Consider the following 13,502-nt stretch of genomic DNA (forward strand, 5'->3'; position numbering starts at 1 on the left):
TAATATATATTATATATATATAATATATATATACATATATATATATATTATTCAGAAATACCTAAACGAGCCAGGTCAAACAGAGGTCAGGGAGACATAGACCTTATCTGCTATAATGGTAGGCTACTACCAAGTCGATGATATCCGGTTACGCCACCGTTCTAAAACTAAAACAGAACTAGTAGAAACTCAAACTAAAGAAACTAGAACGATCCATTATCCCCCCTCCCCTAATGTGAATTAAGCGACACTGCCCAAGTTGTTGACTCCTATTATGAGCTGCGGCATCTGTCAATGACACATATGATAACATTGTCTAGCTACACGCTACATTCTACTAGCGCTGACAGGGTTTATGTCCCACAGGGTACTGCCGGAACGTATCCTGGGTAAGGTCCGGTATACCGCAACGTACCCTGGTACTATCTAATATGCCGGACCGTACCTCGCCTACTCCACTAACGAGTCTAGGGAGTCGCCTACGCCTACTCCCTAACCCTAAACCTAACCTTAACCATATCAGATAATTACCAGGGTACGTTCCGGTATACCGGGCCGTACCCAGGGTACGTTCCGGCAGTACCCTGGGGAACATAGACCCTATGAGCTATACTAGCAGTGAAATTTACTACAAACGTTGGCCCTTTCAGAGAAATACCGCGATTGGAGACATTACCGGCACGTAGAACGCCCCCACGCAGCGACACCCAAGCCGCCCATAAAATAGTACACTTAGCCACAAGGCGAGACAAATTTATTATGTCTAGCACGCAAAACAAGTATTACTGAGTGCCTAATATCTTAGAAATGTCGTACCCATGCAGCCAGCCGAGATGTTATAAAACATATAAAGTGCTGCATTGCCGAGTTAATAGAATATTTCGCAAAACCAGTTAGTATAGTTTTGTCAAAAATCGACTTCATTCAATGAGGGAAATTCAGTGATCTAGCTAGATGACATGACAAATGACAATAATCGAGGCAGGGCGGTCCAGCGTCACCAGCTCACCTACCTCAGCATGTTGTCATGGAAACGATTATACGATGCCATAGTGATGAGCGTTCCAAAGCCAGGCCCAAGGGAATAGAATATCTGAACGAACGCCAGCCCCCATACCTAGAACATACAGGTAGAAGCGAATTAAAATTACACGGTACAAGAAGCTCACGGTATGTTCTAGCAATCACGAAACAGGTTGATAGTATTTTGCGTGCGGCAGAACATCCGTTCGTCGTTTAAATACATGCCTCTACGTCAACACCCATCCGTCGTCCGCCCAAGGTTTTGTAGGTCACGTTAATAAGTACTCGCCAAAAGGTAATGCTGGCAATGATCAAAATACGAGGAAGAAAATAATTATTATTGACTTGAGTGGATGCTGGAGGGCTCTAGCACACACAATTCTCGTATCAGCGCGTTTCGGGACTTTTCCATTGTGTCAATTGTCACACTAGTGCGACAGGTTTGGGTCGGGCAAAGCAAATAAACTAAACCCGTATCATGTTGCAATTTGACTAACAAACAAAATACAGTAGACGTAAGTTGCAAGTTAAAAACAACAACTGAAACCCAAACAAACATTCAATTAATAAAACAAAAACGCTACCAAGCAAACAAGCAAACAAATAAGCAAACAAATAAATAAACAAAGTTAAAAACCAAATGTAAATGTACACAGTTCAGCATTATTGTTTGAGGAGTGGTGCATTTCTGGTAGTAATACATGATACGTTTATCAACGACATACAAATGCCGACGATCTAGCTCTCACCTTGAAATCAAGCAGCAGCTCCCACTGCGGAGTCAGGTAATACTTGAGGCCATTTACGGCTCCTGGTAGAGTGGCACTCCTTACTAGCAGTATTCCGAGAAGCACGTAAGGGCACGTAGCAGTAAAATAGACAACCTGTGCAGGCGCAGAAAACCAGACGCACGATTGACGGAAGCTAGTGAATCGCACGGAATATGTTTAAAACGACACCTTTTTTAAACGAAAGTCGTGAATTTATTCATTAACATATCATCGCATGCTTGCAGGCGCGTGTGTGTGCGTGTGTGTGCGCGAGCGCGCGCGTGTATGTGGGTGCGCGTGCGCGCGTGCATATGTTCGTCTGTGTGCGTGTTTGCGCGTCCGTACGCGCGTATTTGTGTTCGTATTTGGACGCGCGCGTGTAGTGTGAGTGTGCGCGCGTATGTGTGCGCTTGCGTGCGCATGTATATGCATGTGTGCGCGCGTGCGTGTGTGCGCGTGCGTGTGTGCGTGCGTGTGTATATGTTCGTACGTGCGCGTCCGCGCGCGTGTGTGCATGCCGCGACGTGTATGTGAAAAAAGTTTAACTCTCTTTCAATACTCTATCGTCCGCGTTTACCTTTCCGATGGATTTGACGCCCCTATGGATACAGATAAAAACGAACACATAGCCGATAAAATGTGCCAACAACAGCTTCCAATGAATGCCGCCAACCACGTGAAGCCCATCAGTGATCTCCAGGATGAAATTGCTGAAAAGAACATGATAGGATTTGCCCGGGGCACGCACGAAAATCTATCCGAGACCGATCTAAAGCCTATATGCCGTAGGCCTACAGGTATCAATAGCACGTCAAACAACGCATTTGATACTCACTACCAAAACTCTTCGCTCGGTGTCGTTGCCTTGGCAATGACGACGTCGCTGACGTTGACCGCGCTGCTGTTGGCCAGAGCGGCCATGACAGTGTCCGCGAACTCTGTGTGGTTCTGCAGTTCGGCAGACATGTTTGTTCCAATGAGAACGTCCACACCACGTCGCACGCACGCGGCAGTGTTCCACGGGTTGCCGCACGTCTCCCACGGCAGCTGCTTCGTGAAGGACATGACGAGGTAGAAGAGGATGTAGGCGATGAGGAGATGGTAGTAGAAGCTCTGCAGGCACGTTATCACCACAGTAGCGACGCCAAGACCTATAGGAAAATATAATATGTTACCATGAATACATGTATACTCTTTGTATATTATAATATAATGTGTATACATATATATAAGTAAATAAATAAATAAATAAATAAATAAATAAATAAATAAATAAATAAATATATATATATATAGAGAGAGAGAGAGAGAGAGAGAGAGAGAGAGAGAGAGAGAGAGAGAGAGAGAGAGAGAGAGAGAAGAAAGGAAGAGAGAGAGAAGAGAGACGACGACGAGAGAGAGAGCGCTGCGAGTAAGAGAGGGGAAAGCGCGCGCGCAAAGAGTGAAAAAGATAGTACACACATGAATATGTTTATTGTCATTGTACATTGAATATGTATATATAGTAATAATATAATTGGGAATCTCTCTATATATAAGACGAATCCAAAAATGTTACCAAGTTAATATGTAGCATGTAATCCTATTACTGGTATTACGCCACACCCTCTCAAAGGCTACTACTCGCTCTAACAATGCTATCCATTACCTTGAATAGCGGGCAGATGTTCCACACGCCAATCGCTCCCCTGCTGCGAGAGAACTGTCGCCATCGCCACCTCCATGAAGAATAAAGGCATTCCGCAGACGAAGAGCGCGATCAGATACGGAACGAGGAAAGCTCCCTATTAAAATGCAACCGATATTAAGACGAGTGTGGTAGAAGGGGCAGGTTATTTTGGGACGCGGGATTGGGAAATCGTAATTATCTGGGAACCGGGAAGTAACCGATGTTTAAAATTCTCCGATATTTATAAGAATCGGGCATATTTTTAATTTGCGAAACTATAGGAATGGTTCCCCACAACCGTTTCCCCTCATAGTAGAAGGATGGAAGGAACGTAACGCTCGCCACGTAAATGCAGCAGATTGCGTTTCATACTTAATAGCGAATTATGACAAACAGTGCGTAACGTAAATTCAAATCTAGTTAGTAACAATTCTGCAGCGAAAAAATGCATGACTGCCACCCGCCTCCGTTCGTGTAGCAGATGTAAGGGAAGCGCCAGGCGTTTACCCAGACCTGATTGCATAGCCAACACAACTGAGAAGAAAGTCTAGTTTTCGCTGTCCAATGATCACGACTCTTGTTCTCTTCGCCTTCCCCGACGATGACTTGGATCGAGATGGTCTTGTATGCTCTCCATCGCGAGTGATACCTTATCAACAGATCTACGCCGGGCAATGAGTAAAATTTTAGGCATACTAACATTTTCTCTCAGACGGTAAAGTAAAAGCAGACTAATTTTCTCAAACGGTGTAAGCAACGCCAATAACTTGTCATAGTTTGTCACTTCGACGTTAACAACGTCAATAGTTTGTTACGTTGTTGCGTAATTAACGGAACAAGGTAACAAACGACAACATAACAATGTAACAATGTTCCAATGTACCAATGTTTACACAACGTAAAGCGTAACAGACGTAACAACGTAACAACGTAACAGACGTAACAACGTAAACGTAACACGTAACAACGTAACACACGTAACACAACGTAAACAACGTAAACAGCGAAAAACAATGTAACAGTGTGTTAATGTAGCAACGTAACACACGTAAAAACGTAACAACGTAACAACGTAAGCAACGTAACAATATAACAGCGAAACAACGTAACAACGTAAAAACGTAACAACGTAACCAACGTAACAACGTAACAACGGAACAACGGTAACAACGGAACAACGTAACAACGGAACAACGTAACAACGTACAACGTAACAACGTAAACAACGTAACAGAGTGTTTAATGTAACCAACGTAACAAACGTGACAACGTAACAAACGTAACAACGTAAAAACGCAACAACGTAACAGGCAAAACAATGTAGCAGTGTGTTAATGTACAACGAAACAACGTAACAAACGTAAAAAACATAACAACGTAAAAAACGTAAAACGTAACAACGTAACAACGGAACAACGGAACAAAGTAACAACGTAAACAACGTAAAAAGCGTAACAACGTAACAACGGAACAACGTAACAACGTAACAATGTAACAATGTAACAACGTAACAACGTAAACAACGTAACAACGTAACAACGTAACAATGTAACAGCGTAACAACGTAACAACGTAACAACGTAACAAGTAACAACGTAACAACGTAACAACGTAACCAATTGTAACAGTGTGTGAATGTTAACAACGTAACAACGTGACAGACGTAAACAACGTAACAACGGTAACCAACGTAAACACGTACAAGGTAACAACGTAACAACGTAACCACGTAACAACGTAAAACGTAACAACGTAACAACGTAACAGCGTAACAACGTAACAACGTAACAATGTAAGCAGTGTTTGTTAATGTAGCAACATAACACACGTCAAAACGTAACAACGTAACAACGTAACAATTATATGCAGCAAAACAACGTAAACACACGTAACAACGTAAAAAAACATACAATCGTACAAACGTAAAAACGTAACAACGTAAGCAAGCGGAACACGGAACAACGTAACAACGTAACAGCGTAACAACGTAACAGTGTAACAACGTAACAAAGTAACAATGTAACAACGTAACAACGTAACAACGTAACAACGTAACAATGTAACAGTGTGTGAATGTAACAACGTAACAACGTAACAATATAACAGCAAAACAACGTAACAACGTAAAAACGCAACAACGTAACAACGTAACAACGTAACAGTGTGTTGATGTAACAACGTAACAACGTAACAACGTAACAACGTAGCAACGTAACAACGTAAAAACGTAACAACGTAACAGCAAAACAATGTAACAGTGTGTTAATGTAACAACGTAACAATATAACAACGAAACAACGTAACAACGTAAAAACGTAACAACGTAACAACGTAACAACGTAACAGCAAAACAACATAAAAACGTAAAAACGTAGCGGAACGTAACAACGTACAATGTAAGCAACATAACAACGTAACACACGTGACAAACGTAACAAGTAACCAGCGCAAAGCAACGTAAGAAAACGTAAATAAGCGTACAATGTGAACCACGTAAGCAACGTAACAGCGTAACAGCGTAACACAACGGTACACAGTGTGTTAAATGTACGCAACGTAACGAAGATCACAATATAACAATGTAGTGGTCAGCTGGCGATCAATATCATTAGTGGTTTAACCATCCTTCTACTAAATGGGGTGGAGCAGCAAGCCGTGTTATGTACAACGTAACAACCGTAACAACGTAAGCAATATAAGCCCGCGAAACAACGTAACAACATAAAAACGTAAGCAACGTAAACAACGTAAGCAACGTGAAAACGTGACAAAACGTGCAGTAACAACGTAACAGCTAACAAGTAACAACGTAAACAGCGTAAACAACGTAACAATCTAACCAACGTAACAACGGTAACAACGTAACAACGTAACAATGTAACAGTGGTGTGAAGTGTAACAAATGTAACAACAGTAACAACGTAACACCACACGTAACAACGTAAACAACGTAAACAACGTAACACTGTCAAGCAGTGTGTTAATGTACCAACGTAACAACGTAAAAAACGTACAACGTAACACGTAACAATATAACGCAAAACAACGTAAACAACGTAAAAACTAACAACGTAACAAACGTAACAACGTAACAACGTAAAACAGTGTGTTGATGTAACAACGTAACAACGTAACAACGTAGCAACGTAACAACGTAAAAACGTAACAACGTAACAGCAAAACAATGTAACAGTGTGTTAAATGTAACAACAGTAACAATAATAACAATGAAACAACGTAACAACGTAACAACGTAACAGGGCAAAACAACATAAAAAACGTAACCAAACGTAACAACGTTACCAACGTTAACAACGTAACACATAACAACGTAAAACAACGTATAACAACGTAACAACGTAAACAACGTAACAGCCGAAACAACGTAAAAACGGTAACAATGGACAGACGTAGCAACGTAACAACGTAATAAACGTAACAACGTAACTAGCAAAACAATGTAACACGTGTGTTAATGTAACAACGTAAGGCAATATAACAACGAAACAACGTAACAAACGTAAAACGTAAACTACCGGTAAGCAACGTAACAACGTAACAGCAAAACAACATAAAAACGTAAAAACTAGGGCAACGTAACAAACGTAACAAACGTAACAACGATAAGCAAGTAACAACGTAACAACGTAACACCGTAACAACGTACACAGCGAAACAACGTAAAAACGTAAAAACGTAACAATGGAACAACGTAACAACGTAACAGCGTAACAACGTAACAGTGTGTTAATGTACCAACGTAACAACATACAAATATAACAATGTAGTGGTCAGTGGCGATCAATCATTAGTGGTTTTATCCATCCTTCTACTAAAGTGTGTAATGTACAACGTAACACGTAAAAACGTAAAAACGTAAAAACGTAACAACGTAACAACGTAACAATCATAACAGCGAAAACAACGTAACATACGTAAAAACGTCAACACGTAACAAGTAACCAGCGTAACAACGTAACAGTGTAAACAACGTAACAGTGTAACAACGTAACAACGTAACAATGTTAACAACCGTTACAATGTAACAGTGTGTGAATGTAACAACGTAAGCAACGTAACAAACGTGAACAACGTAACAACGTAACAACGTAAAACAACGTAACAATGTAACAGTGTGTTTATGTATCAACGTAACAACGTAAAAACGTAACAAGTAAACAACGTAAACAACGTAACAATATAACAGCAAACAAGCAACGAACAATCGTAACAACGTTAAAAACGTAACAACGTAACAACGTAAACACCGTAACAGTGTGTTGATGTAACACCGTAACAACGTTAAAGCAACGTAACAAGTAAAAACGTCTAAAAAACGTAACAACGTAACAGCGAAACAATGTAAACAGTGTGTTAATGTAACAACGTAACAATACTAACAATTGAAACGAACGTAACAACGTAACAAACGTAACAGCAAAACAACATAAAAACGGTAAAAACGTAACAACGTACAACGTAACAACGTAACAAACATAACACAACGTAACAACGTAACAACGTAACAACGTAAACAACGTAACAGCGAAACCACGTAAAATAAACGTAAAACGTAAAAACGTAAAATGGAACCAACGTAACAACGTAACAGCGTAAGCAACGTAAACATCCCCCGCGTAACCAGCGTCACAACGTAACAGTGTGTAAATCGGTACAGCAACGTAACAACATAAAAATCTAAAGCAATGTAGTGATCAGTGGCGACAACTCTTAGTGGTTTAATCCATCTTCTAACTAAATTGTATTTTTGTTCAACCGAACTTTAAACACGTCCTATTTAGCGAGCATTGCAATTGAGTTTGGAATCGTATGCACAAGTAGGAATTCTTACTATTCCCAAAGTCTTATTCTTGCTGATATACTATATAGATTATTAAAGAATTTAGATCGTATAATTTTTAGCAATGTCAATATTTAATAAAAAAATGTTTTATAAACTCTTAAATTAACTGTTAACTGTTGTTATAACTGTTTAACCTGAAAATAATTTGAGGATGGAAAGCTCCTGCGATCGTTTACAACGAATACTGAAATGGCGCTCCGCGCTTGCTCTCGAAGATTGCACGGGGCGCCTAAAGCTCCTTTCCGATCAGAATATCAAAAGTGCCAATGGCGGTTATCAACCAAGTTAAGACGCGTATACATATATAGCGACCAAGAATTTATTCTATTCATCTAACGGCAAATCTTATGAAATGCCGCAGGCCGCGATGCATTTCGCATAGAAGAGGAAAATTTTCGGCATATTTCACATCGCTGTCGATCCGTGAACGAAGTGCAGCCAATTCAATTAAACATCTTAATCAAATATAGCACACTAGCACGACCAGAGGTTTGATGCTCTGTTCGCAACTCCACGCCGAGATGGCGCTTCTCGGCTCTGGCTCAATTCTACTGGTTTGTCTATATTCAGGCCGGTAGCAGGAGATAATCTTGCGATAGCCAGGCTTCCAGCTGTGAAGAAGATGGTGAAGGAGGAGAAGGGGAGAATAAGTGGAGAAGGTGGTGGAGAAGGAGGAGGGGAGAAGGCTGGTGAGAAAGGAGAGGGGAAGAAGCTGGTGGAGATATGAAGAAAGGGAAGAAAGGGGGGAAAGAAGCCCTGGTGGAAGGAGGAAGGTGGTGGAGAGGTGGTGTTGAAGGTCGTGAGAGGAGAAGGTGGGCCAGGGCAGACAGGCACCTCCCGCCACCTTTTCACCACCTCGGCTCCTTGCTCACCACCACCTCGCTGCCACCAGCTTCTCTCCTCCTCCTTCTCCAGCAGCTTCTCCCCTCTCCTTCTCCACCAACCTTCTCCCTTCTCCCCTCCTCCTTCTCCACCAAAGCTTCTCCCGCTCGCTTCTCCACCGCGATTACATCTGATTGGTTATAAGCATAAAAACCACGTAACCAAATATATGCAAATTATTGGCAAATGCAATAATAGACATATAGTGTGGAAGGGGGCGCTGCATGCAATTTGCTCTGTTTGCGGCGCATGTTTACATGGGCCCACAGCGCCATCTCTCGAATGTTTTATAAGTAAATATGGGAATCTTTGCAATAAAATAATGGGTTTTTTACATGTATTTACCACGAATTTAGTATAGAAATATATGTTTATTTATTGATTTCCCCGTATCTTTCCTTGAGTTTTTTATTGTCTTTCAATGCTTTTCGGTCAAATATTTCTGGCATTTTCCTGGCGTGATTATTATTTTGCGAGCAAGGCACTCATTTTGGAAATGCCTTCAACATTTTTTACTTCTTCCTTAGTAAAACAGTTACGTCCATGTTTCACTGTTATTTAGGAAGGAAGGTAAAACTGTGGCATTTGTATAATTTCACTCTTGCTTCTATAGGTATGATTTCCATAATTTTGCTCTGCTGCCCATAGATAATAAATTTTCCTCATCATAGACCTACATTTTTCAGTTAGCGACCAACTCTTATCATAAATCGTTATAACCTCCTATATTGCATTATTAAATCTCCTACGTATGAATATTTGGTGCATTTTGTGATTACTTGGTTGCCTATTAATATCTCCTTCCTCTGATCCTTGTTTTGTTTGTTAATTTTATAACGCTATTGTCTTGTTTTGGATTAAATTCTAATCTTTTTTGATTCAGGGCTAATCTAGGAGCATGGACTGAGCCGATTTTTGTACCTGTTTTATAATCTCCAATTCCGCTAGAAATATCGTCCATATATAATCACTGTCATCTTCTAAAAACTAACAGACCGATCCGCGCTAAACCGCTGTGGAGACGTGGCGCCGGCACCTCGAATTTGGCGGCACGTCTCCACTGTGGACAGCGCTTGCATACTTGAACATCCCCGCGTCGCGTCGCGCATATCCAGGGCGGAACTGCGGGCGTCTCAATCCGCAGCGCCAGCGTTTAGGATCATACAGCAATCCATCCAGTCTCCGCCGGGCAGTCTTACACGATATAAACAGCCCAGTGATGCCGTGTGATAACGTAACAGGTAAGAGATACAGTCAATGCAGTGCAGTCCACATCAGTCAGTGGCAATCAATGCAGTGAGTCACTCGCAGTGCAGTCAATCAGTCAGTGGAGTCAATGCAGTGCAGTCAATCAGTCAGTGCAGTCATGCCAGTGCAAGTCAATGGCAGTGCAGTCCAATACAGTGCAGTCAATGCAGTACAGTCAAATGCAGTGCAGTCATCCAAGTCAGTGCAAGTCAAGACAGTGGCAGTCAAGTGCAATTCAGTAATAGTCAGTGCAGTGCAATGGCAATGCAGTCAATCAGTCCAGTGGGCACGTCAATGCAGTGCAGTCCAATCAGTCAGGTTGCAGTCAATACAGTGCAGTGTCAATCAGTCTCAGTGCAGTCAATCAATTCAGTGCAGGCCAATGCAGTAACAGTCAATGCAGTGCGCAGTCAATCAGTCAGTGCAGTCAATGCAGCTGTAGTCAAGGCAAAGTGCAGTCAATGCAGTGCAGTGCAATGCAGTGCAGTCAAAACAGTTAGTGCAGTCCAATGCAGTGGCAGTCAATCAAGTGTAGTGGGTCAATAGCAGTGCAGTCAAATGCAGTGGCAGTCATCAGTCAGTGCAGTCAGTTGTTGGCAGCCGACGAGATGATGCCACACGCAACGACCAAGCAATAAGCAGCCAAAGCACGACAAACGCAAGTAATTACAACAAGCCACCACTGGCAACTAATCAGATCGACCAAGAAACAAGCACGAACAAGCACAAACACGACCAAGTATACAGACGACAAGGCACAAGCACGGCAGCACAAGTAAGACGCGCAATAAGCACGGCAAGCACAAGTACGGCCGAGCACACACGCGCGTAACAAGCACAAGCACTACTAAGCAGCACGTACCGTAGTCGACAACACCAAACGAGCAACTATCACAAGTACGGCAAACACAATCACAACAAGCACATAGAACGACAAGCGCAAATACAATAAGCACCAAACACAACAAGCGGCAAGAACGAAAAACACTAAGTACGGTACGAAAAGCAAACACACGTGTCGACAATCGCTAAGCAACGATTAAAGCAGCAAAGTACGAAAGACAAGTACGTTGGAGACATGCGCAAACACGGTACGACAATCGACCAAGTATAGCACGTACGATCAAGCACAAACACGCAAACATATGCACCGCCTACCCCAAGTACGGAAGCACAAATAGGAAGAAGGGCCGTCAACGTGCTCGCGTCCTTTCTTTGTTCACAGTCCGCTGCGCTCAATCTGGCACGCTGGGTAGGTATCAGGGAAAACGATGGTGAAGAGAAGTTCGTTAATTTTGTTTTACAATGTGGCTATGATGCAGTCATGTCTATAAACTGTCGTGAGGGGGCCAGGCCGGAGAGTTTAGAAAGAGAGAGAGAAGAGAGACAGGCAAGGCGAGAAAGAGAGAGAGAGTGGGGCATGGAGAGAAAGAGAGAAAGTGAAGGCACGGCGAGAGAGAGCGAGGAGCGAGAGAAGAGAGAGAGATGGGACAAGGGCGAGCCGAGAGAGAGAGAGAGAGAGAGAGAGCGACGTGAAGAAAGTGGGCGAGATTGTGTCTGTAGCGCAATGAATTTAGCATGGATTAAGCAATTTCGTGTTTGCAGGCGAGCACGCAGCCGCAACGTCTCCTAACTGCTCAAGCCGACACCCCCACGCGTCACCCAACGCCGCTCCAGCGACACCACCGCTAAGCGAATGCCACACATGCGATAGGTCCTGTCTATACCCCCAACGCGAACGACCGGCGGCATTAACCCGCATTACCGTGAATGCTGTACCGCGTATTGATTGACGGCGCTATTATTCGTAGCCCACCGACAACGAAACAGCGCTGTTGAAGGCAGGTAACAACGTATAGTGTACCGCTGCTCCGTGGGGGGAAGGGGAAAGCACACGGGTTCGGGGCGGTGGAGGATGAGTAAGACAAGACTGTGTGCAGTTGCATCTAAGGAACGCACACAACAGTAGCCCTTCCGCCAATTGTTTACCAGTTGCACTAAATTATCGTCTCTTTGTCTCTTTTGACGTCTGACTCTTCGTGTTTAAAAAGATTTTGGGTATTTTAGAGTGAGTTAATTTAATTATTAGACCAAATTTAATTAAGCATATAGATTGAATAATTTGAGTGCACTAATTTGCATTATGCACGCAAGGTAGGCTGCCCCATGGAGACGTCTAGAAAGGCATGAAAGGTAAGAATTTGTCTTGTTCGTGTAATTGTACATTCGCCGTCGGAGTGCCGTAGCCATGGTGACCGATTCGCCGTTCAACAGGTGTGTGGAACTGATGCCGATACACGCTGAAAAACTGCGTTAAAACGAAGCTGACAAGTCTGCGAGGGCAGTCTGGAACCGCGTGGCGTGGTGCTCTGGAACTAACTAGTGATTGAAGACCGTCACTTTATATCATAGCGAGCTAGTTGGCCACATGCAGACGCCATTACCTTTATATAATCCGCGTGTATGGGACACCGACCACGTATAAGAATAAACGCAATACGTAAACTATAGCCATATGCGACACCCTATTTCACCGAGACGTTGCGAAACATGCTAAATCTGCTAACATGTAGAATAGCTTTGTTATTACATAGCAATTAAAACATTATTTTAATAGCAAATCTTTATTTGCCCATACTTCGAATCATCACTGGACGCGGTGGGCTCCACTGCTGAAGTGCACAATTAATGCACAATTTAGCAGAAGCACGTACGGTGATTACCTGTCAGTTAGTACTACTACCCACAGAAGGCTATACGTAATAATCTCGACATCACTCTTAGAGACGCCCATGCCTACCAAAAAACTAAAAAACAAAAAAACGAACAAATCAACATGGGGAACCAGCAAGCGTAATCCGCGACAAAAAGGCATTCATTATTTTTTTTCCCCGGCCAAAAAAACGAGAGAGCAGAGGTCGAGTTCAATCGGACCGGATGCCCGTCAGCCCATCTCTATAGGCTACCCATTCACAAATAAACACGCTTACATAACAGCACCGGCGGTGCATCAAACGGTGAAACGCACACATCCCCCAGCATGCCG

General features: G+C 42.7%; 1 protein-coding gene across 2 annotated transcripts in view; it reads right to left on the reverse strand.

Annotated features, from left to right (window-relative positions):
- The window catches only part of LOC106811247 (sodium-dependent proline transporter-like), a 43,037-nt gene that overhangs the window by 18,869 nt on the left and 10,666 nt on the right, over positions 1–13,502 (reverse strand). For both annotated transcript variants that reach the window (XM_014814803.1, XM_014814804.1), the window contains exons 4-7: positions 2,629–2,944; positions 2,371–2,503; positions 1,773–1,907; positions 1,014–1,117 (exon numbers count right to left, since the gene is read on the reverse strand). In XM_014814803.1, the coding sequence (XP_014670289.1) occupies positions 1,014–1,117; positions 1,773–1,907; positions 2,371–2,503; positions 2,629–2,944 (688 nt within the window). The remainder of the gene's footprint in view (positions 1–1,013; positions 1,118–1,772; positions 1,908–2,370; positions 2,504–2,628; positions 2,945–13,502) is intronic.

Source organism: Priapulus caudatus, unplaced genomic scaffold, assembly GCF_000485595.1.
Source record: "Priapulus caudatus unplaced genomic scaffold, Priapulus_caudatus-5.0.1 Scaffold519, whole genome shotgun sequence".
In the NCBI taxonomy this organism is placed as follows: domain Eukaryota; kingdom Metazoa; phylum Priapulida; class Priapulimorpha; order Priapulimorphida; family Priapulidae; genus Priapulus; species Priapulus caudatus.